This window comes from Engraulis encrasicolus, chromosome 3 (assembly GCF_034702125.1).
Source record: "Engraulis encrasicolus isolate BLACKSEA-1 chromosome 3, IST_EnEncr_1.0, whole genome shotgun sequence".
Lineage (NCBI taxonomy): Eukaryota > Metazoa > Chordata > Actinopteri > Clupeiformes > Engraulidae > Engraulis > Engraulis encrasicolus.
In genome coordinates this window covers 10,419,979-10,430,285 of record NC_085859.1, presented here as the reverse complement: position 1 = coordinate 10,430,285, position 10,307 = coordinate 10,419,979, and the positions used below count along the sequence as shown (strand labels likewise).

At 41.8% G+C, this 10,307-nt stretch overlaps 1 protein-coding gene across 1 annotated transcript; it reads left to right on the top strand.

The window, feature by feature from the left end:
* The first annotated feature begins 86 nt into the window (after positions 1–86).
* Positions 87–2,858, top strand: si:ch211-170d8.2 (uncharacterized protein LOC571755 homolog). The gene is made up of 3 exons (XM_063194718.1): positions 87–1,282; positions 1,502–1,646; positions 1,885–2,858. The coding sequence occupies exons 1-3, from the start codon at positions 883–885 to the stop codon at positions 2,270–2,272; spliced, it is 933 nt and encodes a 310-aa protein (XP_063050788.1). The 5' UTR covers positions 87–882; the 3' UTR covers positions 2,273–2,858.
* Positions 2,859–10,307: the final 7,449 nt, after the last annotated feature.

Here is a 10,307-nt window from a genome sequence, read left to right as displayed (position 1 = left end):
AATTTTGACTGCATCTAAACAGAACAGTTTCATTCTAGAGTGATTCTTCTAGTCTGTTAAAAGAAGCAAAGAAGGCCAACTGAACAGTGTGGGACATTGACAGTTGAAAGTCCATTCACAACACGCCATACAGACAACAAACTTGCAATTTGGAGACATCCTTTTCGTGTACCTTGCGTAACTAAGTAGTTTGACAAACTGAATTGCGCACGAATGTTTTGGTCGTAGCTTCAAGAATTTGCCATGATCACACCCCCAATTACCTACAAATCCGATTAGAAAGACTTCTAATAAATTTATAAACAAATCGTACATGAATAGGAGCCTATGTGCCTCTTTGGTACTTGGGGTAAGCTCATTTTAAATCGCACTGTGGGTTGCTCCCAGATCTCCCTCTGATGGTAGAGGTCAACCTCTGAATAAGAACCTTGAAGAAAGTTTTACTCTCTCGCACGGTAGGTGTCAATTCTCTTGCTAATGAGTAGCTTGGTAATGGTCCTGATCCAGAGTAATATGGGGGTCATTACACTTACCACTGAATGAGAATAGGCTCGGAGACTTCGAGCTTTGGGCGCCTCATTATGCTAACGTATCGTCAGGACTCGACGGAGAGTGTGAATGGGTAGACTACTTAAAAGTTTGAACAAAATAAGGGGAGGGGTATTTAGTGGGAGAGGACTCAAATTTCGGTGGAGACAAAATTCCAGATCCTTTCCCTCTACAGGAGCAAATGTAAAAGCAGTGAAACGTACTACCGCTCCTTCTGGATAGGCTACCATCCCGCTGGACAAATTGACTAGATTATAGGCCTACTTTGAAGAAGCGCACCAGAGGTACAATTGTAGTGACTATCTCAGGAAAACGACAGGATATTACACAGACATGGCTACTGGACCCTTTGCAAGGATTGTTCTGCTCCTTTTGTATGTCATGGTTTTATCTACGACTGTGCAAAGTCGTGCGTTTCTGAGCGCACCAATGGAATCTGTCAGTGAAAACAGTAATTTGCGGATTAGCGCGCACAAGCGTCCTCGTCGTGAAAGCGTGGGTTTGGATACGGAGCAGTGTGCTTTACTGACCAACCCGTGGATTGAGACTACCGGACCGGTCAACAGCCAGGAGCCATTCTATCGCATCAGGGTTCATCCGAGGTCGGAGGAGAATGCGCCGCGGACTATGTTTCCCGAACAGTCACTATTCCGCTTTATTAAACGGATATATCAGTGTTGCCAAATGGGATACCACTGCGGAAGCGTTAAGGGGATTCAGGGACGACTGCATGGTATGGAACACGTCTTTCTATGTGTAAGATAGTCATTATTTGATGATAATAGCGTGCATGTATTTTATTAGTTAACAGAAAACTGCTGGTTGTGTTGTGGGAATTATTACAGAGGCACATGTGTAGGCCTATGTCTATACCCATTTTTGGATAGGATAAACACACGAGAAGAGTTTGGCCTCTCTGACTCTCACAACCATTACTCCCTTCCTTTCACAGGTACGGCTCTGGAGTTCATTCTCAGCCACGACGTTTTGTCTGTTTCTGTTATTGGGGCTGAACTGCACCTCCAAGTCTCAAATCCTCAGCATCTACAGGTGGACCCAGTAATACTTTACCTGGACAAACGCAGTCTCCCCACTAGGTGAGGTTATGCCTCTTGGATATTTAGTTGCTTATGAGTACTTTTACTATGTGTTAGGCTTGTTTGGAATCAAATGAAAGATCAAAGTAAACTCAACAGAACTATTGAATTCGGAATAATTAATTTGGAATTAAAAACATAATGTAAACATAGTGATCGATAGGGCAATGTAATATAATAAACACATTCCTTCTCCAACCAGACGCACTCTGACATACCCCTATGCATGCTTTTTCAGGTACAACTCCCGGGCAAGTGCCGAGTCCGTCGTGGAGATGAAGCTAGACCTTCTCTTCTTCTTCCAGGCTTTGCAGAAGGCCATGGGAGGGGCGCAGGGAGGCCCCGGCCCCGGGCTCCGCCTGATCAACATGAGGCAAGTGGGGGGGCTGTCCAGGCTGGAGGCCACTTCAGAGCCCTGGGCCAGGGCCCAGACACTGCAGGATGCGGAGGGCATGGCGTGGGGGGCAGGGGAGAATGGCGGTCGGGACAGTGGCGGAGGCCCATTGCAGGAGGTCGTGGAGCTGGGCTTTGCCCTGCGCTGCAGGAGAGGGGAAGAGGCTGTGTCGTGCAGGGCCAATGGAGTGAGGCTGCAGCATGCACCTTTTATCACACTCTCGTACAGATAGGGATCCAACCAACGACCCCCCCCAAAAAAAGGCTGAACCATGGGGGGGTTGTGTAACTGCTGTTAAAACACACACACACACACACACACACACACACACACACACACACACACACACACACACACACACACACACACACACACACACACACACGCGCGCACACACACACACAGAGGCTTAAGATGGAAGGGCAGTGCATAAGTGCCCAACCGCTAAAGTCCTGGGGGACATTCTCCTTTTTCTTCCCGCAACAACTGGTTTAATGGCCAATGAATGTCTCACCAACCATTATGGCCTTTAACACTTCTCCCTGAATGCTTGCCTTTGTCTCCCAGCCCACTGGTGGTAAGCTGCTGCTAAATATATGTGGACTTTTATAGTGCCCATTTTGATGGGTGTTTCTTGTGCACTTCTACAAAGGTTGAATATATTAACTTATATTGGTGTTGTTTTGTGAGGAAAAGATGTCATCACACTGTTTGTAAGCACATGGTTTTATATTAATGTTTCTTTTTTAACAGAACAGCGTGGTTATATCTTCAGATGTTAAAGGAAAACATGTAAACTTGTAAATAAATGTATTATTTCCCTGTTTCCTTCCATTTCTGGCTTCATGTAACCTTGGTGCAGCATCTGGTCTTTGATGATAAAATGATATGGCAGTCTAATCAAAATTGGCCAGACCAACAATGTAAATGAAACATGTACTTAAAGGGACACTGTGTGAGATTTTCAGTTGTTTATTTCCAGAATTCATGCTGCCCATTCACTAATGTTACCTTTTTCATGAATACTTACCACCACCATCAAATTCTAAGTATTCATTATGACTGGAAAAATTGCACTTTTCATACATGAAAAGGGGGATCTTCTCCATGGTCCGCCATTTTGAATTTCCAAAAATAGCCATTTTTAGCTGCAAATGTGACTGTACTTGGACCACACAAGAAAATATTTGTTTATTACTAATTACACTTTCATGTAAAGATCAAATTTGGCAATAGGCAGCCCATTTTCAACGAGCAGCATAGTTGCAGTACCTTTTTGACCATATACCTGCACAGTGTCCCTTTAACCAATCAATGCTAGTATAAAGAACACATTTTAAATCAGTGGTGACATCACCTTGTTTGTTGTTTTTGTATTTTAGAAGATATTTTCATTATTTTGGCCAGAGTATCTCAGAATCAAAACGCACATGTTTTTTGTGAAAGGTGCACTGTAATATTTTAAGTAGTTTATTTCCAGAATTCATGCTGCCCATTAACAAATGTTACCTTTTGCATACTTCCCACCTCAATCAAATTGTAAGTATTCATTATGACTGGGAACATTTTTACATGAAAAGGGAGATCTTCTCCATTGTTCCTCATTTTGAATTTCCAGAAATAGACATTTTTTAGCAGCAAAACTAACTGTATATTGGTAATACTCAGGGCTTTAAGTTAACACCAGCCAACCTGCCGAATACTGGTGAAATTATAGTTTTGGCTGGTAGAAAAGAAAACATACTAACCACTTCAACCCAATAGTGAGTGTTTTGACTGGTGATGAATAGAGCCATTTTGACTGGTGATGAATAGAGCCCTGGTCATTCTAGTGAATATTAAATATGCATGTAAAAGTAAATATTGGAATAGTAAATATTAATGAAAAGATCAAAGTTGGCAACATACAGCACAGTTCTAACTAGAAGCACTCAGAGAGCGCAGACCTCCGCCAAGGAAGCTGCTTGATAGAACAATTGACTATGTTACACCCTAAGTCTTTCTGCCTTGTTTTTGTAGAGTTCCCCAATTCAATTTCTGGCCACTAGGTATATAGGCCAGCAAAAGTGAAGCATCTTTCAAAAAGTCCTGGTTCCGGTTTGTGATCAGGATCACCACCAGAATTTAATCACTTTTTCCTTGGGTCATTACTAACAACTCCACAAAGTTTTGTCCAAATCAGTTGATTACTTTTTGAGTAATCCTGCTGACAGAATACTTTTTAAAAAGTCCTGGTTCCGGTTTGTGATCCGGATCATCACCAGAATTTAATCACTTGATCCTTGGGTCATTATCAACAACTCAACAAAGTTTCATCCAAATCCGTTGATTAGTTTTTGAGTTATCCTGCTGACAAACAGACCAACAAACAAACAAGCAGACAAACCAACGCGACCGAAAACATTACCTCCTTGGCGCATGGCCGTAGCCACATATGAGGTAAGGGAGGTCCGGACCTCCCTTATTTTTAGAGAAAATAATATTTTTCATACATGAAAAAGGGGATCTCCATTGTCTGCCATTTTGAATTTTCAGAAATCTTTTCAGCTGCAAAACATACTGTAAAATGTGGTCATACTAGTAAATATTAGTTCATTATTTAGCAGATATTCATGAAAAGACCACAATTGGCAAAAGACAGCATAGTTTCAATGAGCAACATGGTTACAATAGATACTCCGGGCAACATCCTACACAGTGCACCTTTAAAATAATTCTGGCACGCTGCGGGTGCACTATGGACCTCCCTTATTTCAAGTTCCTGGCTACGGCCATGCTTTGGCGTTATGTTCCTCTTTGGCTTACTGTCCGACTTATGGGCTGTCTAACCAATGGGCAGACACCCTTACGAACGCCAATGAGGCAGGGCCATAACGAGAAATTTTAAAATACTGAGGTCAAATACTGTGCGCTGTACTGTATACTGTACATTTAGAATGCTAAAACTCTTACGTTTGTGTTCATTAATCACTGCTGTGAGGATGCGTGTTTTACGAGAACACTTTCCTTGCAATGTGTATCCATGAGGCAAATTGTTGGAACTGTATTTTATTCTATATGAAAGCAAACATGTTGCCGTGGCACAAATGTGCCCTTTCGCATTCAAGAATTCCTGTTCAAGGCTAAGCAAAGGATTACTGGACTGTGCGAGGACTTTATCTGTACCAGAACAATGGAATGCCCAAACACAACAGAGTTGCATCTCCACATGGCAGGCCAAGGACTGTGTGTTCCTTGCCTGATTATCATAGACTTGCAATCGAGATTCGATCTGCAGCGCCGCCGAAGGTGTTGCGTCACTAGGAGGGCGCAGCCTGGCTAGTGTGTGTGTGTGTGTGTGTGTGTGTGAATGAATTAATCTCTATCCGGGTACGCCCCCTTTTCCCCTTAGCGGATAAGAGATAATTGTTATCAGGGAAAATCCTTCAATAAATATGACTTATGGCTATTACATCGTTTAGAACGAGTGGGGAAAATGGTAGCTGACGGTTCTCCCCATCCGCTCTCCAAGCCGGTTTGAAACTTAATTAAGGATTCTCTGTGTCTTTCATTTCAGGTGTTTCATATTTACAAATGTTAAGGGTTTGAACCTAACACAAATAAATGGGACTAGGGGTGGTGTATACAGACTCAATTTGCCATCAATTTTGATCATAGATAAATTGAATATTTCTGAAAAAAATTCTGAGGACATGACCTCTGAGTCCTCAATGGTAGTTACGGCCATGCTGTAAGGTGGTGATTGAGTGAACAAATCAGCCAAAGTTCATAGTGTCATTGGTGAGAAAGGACACACATACCACATATGTGACCAGTCACAAGAAAACAGGCCACATGTCTCTCAGAGCAAAACGGAGAAATTCCCAAATAAAGATTTTTGTATGTTTTTCTTTTTCTTTTTTCATAAAAGGACAATTGATTTATTGAAGAAACTTTTCAATGTATCAGAAAACAGTAGCCTATCAGTAATAACTTGTCTAAAAGCATACTTTTTGTCTTTAAAAGGGATAGCTTTATGTCTTCAGATATGTCATCAGATATTAACAGATTTCCATGTTTACAGTATCATTGTAAAGCTTAGAATCTGCACTGCACATCAGCGTTTACATTTAACTTAATATGCCCCTGGCCTACTTACATTACGACCTGTGTAACTGAGGTGATCTGGGCTATTTGGCCACTCGGAGATCGAACCCGCCTACCAGTCAACGTCCCAGTTTGGGCACAGGAGGCACCAGTGGTGTAGTCTACGTTAGTGATGGCAGTCTGGCACAAGCGCGCCGGAACGTGTTTCAAATCATCAGCTGCGAAAACCATTAAACCACTGTTCCGAAGTTTGCTTCAGTGTGGAAAAACCATGTGATATATTACATATGAAACAGTAAACTGGTTCATTTTTGCAGCTGCAGTGTATCGCGCTGCCACACGAACCAGCAGGCGCGCGCAAATGTGTTTGACCTGTTGCAGAGCCGTCTGCCAGGTTGCAGTGGAGAGAATAGATATTCTATTGACTGTCATTAGGCCTAAGTCCCACTTGATAGACAAGTAGACACCATCATCATAAGTTATGAACACAACAAGGAGAAGACATTAATGTTCAGCAACGCTTTATTCTGATCGCCCAAACAATAGCCTAATAATAAATTAATGAATAAATAAATGTGGCATCGTAGCCTTTGTAATGTCGTCTACCTCAACTGCCTCATCAGTAGCCCAAAATGTCAAATGGCTGGAAGTTAGTGTGCAGATGATGAGGATGATGAGGGCACAACATCTCATCTTATCGAATTGAGCCCGTTTAATTGCAAACATGGCTTTTCACCAGGAGAGGGCCCTGTTACTGAAGCTTCAAGTACTAACCCAATTTCTGAAGCAATGTGCATAAATGGTTCAGAGCTTCATTGGCCCATCACTAGTCTACGTAGAACGCAGGTATACGGAGTATCCACTTCTTAATTTTAGGGGCTTCAGTATACCCACTTAAAATTGATGGATCCATTATTTTGAATATCATTAATATATACAGTATACCCACTTCAAAAAATGCTCAAATACAGTATACCTACTTCATAAAAGTAGACTACACCGCTGGGAGGCACAGCACTAGACTGCTGAGCTAAACGTCCGCACTGCGGATACTGTATGAGGCTTCAGGAGGGAGGTTTAGTAACATTCTACAACAAACACTGCTAGTTGGCATTCGTGACTTGTTGTCTTGTGACTACTCGCAAAATGGCTTTTAACACATACTGTACACGTATCACTCCAACAGAAGTGAAATAAAGTAACCAAAATGGACCAACTTATATTTTGCTCATCGGTTCTAGGCCTTGCATCACCACCAACATCCCTGCCCTCTTCTGATCAATGTTGTTTTATTCATGTGTAGTGATTGTATCAAATTATTTTATGTGAAAAATAAAACTCTTGGAATTGAAAAACACCCTCACATCACTGAACAAATACATCTCCAATATTTAATGAATGAATGACAATAACAGCACAGCCATCAATAAATCAAACATGCAAATGATAATAAATACACTGATGTGATAGAGCTTATGAAAGCAATATATTATAAAATGTACTTGCGTCTCAATATTCTGTTGACTGAAACACTAGTATCAGCCACTATCTGCCATTGTGTTGTCCTCAGAAACAGGGCCATCGATAGCTTTGGCAGAGCCGTGGACAAAGTCATCTGAAAGGGGCCCCCCACCCAATACATACAATGTACTGAGAACACAATTGAGGAGCCTCCTGTGCCTGAGCCGCAGACAACTGACCCCCATTGTTGGCTTCCCTGCTTGACAGTTTTAGTTTTGAGTTTTGAGTACTAATCCTCAATGAAAGCATCATTGCTTGCAGCCCATGTCCTCCAGTGCTTTGGTTCCTTATCGTTGCCAATAGTCAGATTCACATATCGGTTTCGACTGCCCCTACGCCATGATGAACGGGTTCCAATGCCTCTCGAAGAAGCCACTGTACACACTTTTTGCTCTCCCAGGGTATCCTCCAACTTTTCCCGGTCTTCTTTGGAGGCATGAGAACATCCTAGTTTTGCCAGGGGCTGGGGCAGCTGAAGGCTAGATGTTCCAGTACCCATGGTCTTAAGGATGGTCAAGTTACACTGCAGGTCCTGTTAAAAAACACACAATGAATGTCTGATCCATAATGCATAATATAAAAACACACATATGGGTAATTTCACATGAAATCAGACACTTTGGGGTCTGACCAATTTGGATTTTATAGTAATAACGCTTATGCCTCTTTAGTGACAGGGCAGAACCCCAGAACTCCATTTGCATAAATCTGGCACCAAATATTAAGGGAGAAACAGACTGTGTGTGTGTGTGTGTGTGTGTGTGTGTGTGTGTGTGTGTGTGTGTGTGTGTGTGGTATGGCATGGCAACATGGTTAACAGAAGGAAAAGGCACCACTGTTAAAAAAAGAAAGTTGACTTTACCTGAAACTGTTGTGATGTCCAAGTCTGCTGCAAGATCGCTCTGGAGCTGGTTTATGTTTGAAATAAGCCATGTACTATCCTACTTATACTCTAGACCCAGACCTCCACTCCCACTCTCCACCATTTAGGTCCCTTGAAGGTGCGAACTGCTACTTTTGGGTGAGTGACAGGATTAGCAATAGACAAAGAAATTGTGGAAATTGACTGGATTAATGTTGGTTGAATTGATTGATTGATTGATTGATTAATCAATACAGTATATGAATGATTAAGTGTCCTTGGTGCTTGAGAGTATATAAAGACTTAACGGCAGCAGCTACTGGAAAGAAACTACGAGTAGCCTACATGTTGTCCACCCAAGTTGTTTTTCAAGCTGTTTATTTAATTTATCTATGTTTACCCATCATATTATTTTTTTATGAGGTAATATAAAACCGCATACTGGCTCTGTCCTTCATATGGAGAACAATCCAGAAATGTTATTTTGTATTTTCCAAACCTGAAGACCTGCAATACTATCAATGATCCTAAATCAGGGGTGGGGAAGCGTTTTCATTGAAATTGTATAAAGTCCTCAGAGGGCCGTACTATGAACACAAACCAGGATTTCCCCCTGCACTTTACGTCTATATTGACCTTTACAGCAGGTTGTAACCTGACTAGGTCCTAACTTAGAAAATATAAATGTGTATTGCAAATGTAATTTCTCAGAATTCTACGAAACATGTCATATTTCAAAACATGGCATATTTCATGTGAAACTGCATAACATTAAAATTATATCGGGAGCCGGATAAGATGGCCTCAAGGCCTGTAAACGGCCCTAGGAACATAGGTTCCCTACCGCTGTCCAACATGTCATGACAAAATCCCAGGTCCTGTTAGAAAAAAAGAGGTATCGCACACCAATAAAGTCTTTCTTGAGGTGCTGGCTTCCTGAGCATACTGTACAAATGAAGTGACGTTCCGGCCATCTGGCGTTCTTCAAACTAAGTTTGAAGAAGGCCAGACGGCCAAAACGTCACCTCACCAATAAAACATGGAGCAGAGTGTGCGGCATTCTTTTCATTTTCTTTAAAATCCCAGGTCCTGACCACTAAAATATTTTTAAAACCCCAAAAGTCTTAAGATTTTTTTGATTGAATATTGCAATAACAGACCACCACCATAAAGGCTGTGGGGTTGTTTATTTTTTTATTCAATAGCTCACCAATAAAGTGTTTTTGTGCTTTTGTCAAGTTAGTTCCTGCACCAGGGATTTCCCCCTTGTGCCACTGAGGGCTGCCCCCTTGCACGGGTGAGGCATAAATGCAATTTCGTTGTGTGCAGTGTGCAGTGTTCACTTGTGTGCTGTGGAGTGCTGTGTCACAATGACAATGGGAGTTGGAGTTTCCCAATGGGCTTTCACTTTCACTTTTTTAGTAGGATACCTTTCCAGCTACACCAGTAAGAGCAAATGATACCAGATGCACTCAACCAACCTTTTCTTTTGTATCCTAAATACAGTATGAAAGCGGAAACATGGGATTTTTTTCCCATTTAATGCATCACAGAAGTGGACGGACGCCATGGCATAATGGTCTGAGAGTTCAAAATGTGAGAAATTGTATAATCCTATTAATAGTTATGTTGTGCTAGTAGGTACAATGTGTTTGGTATCCTCATTACACTAAAATACAATTCAGGCTCATGGAGTGAGCAAGGTGTGACACTGCCCCGCTGCCTTTAGGTGATCACAAAAAGAGGCACATCAATGGACCATTCAGAAGTAGGCAGTCCCTCCAGGATTTTGCACTGG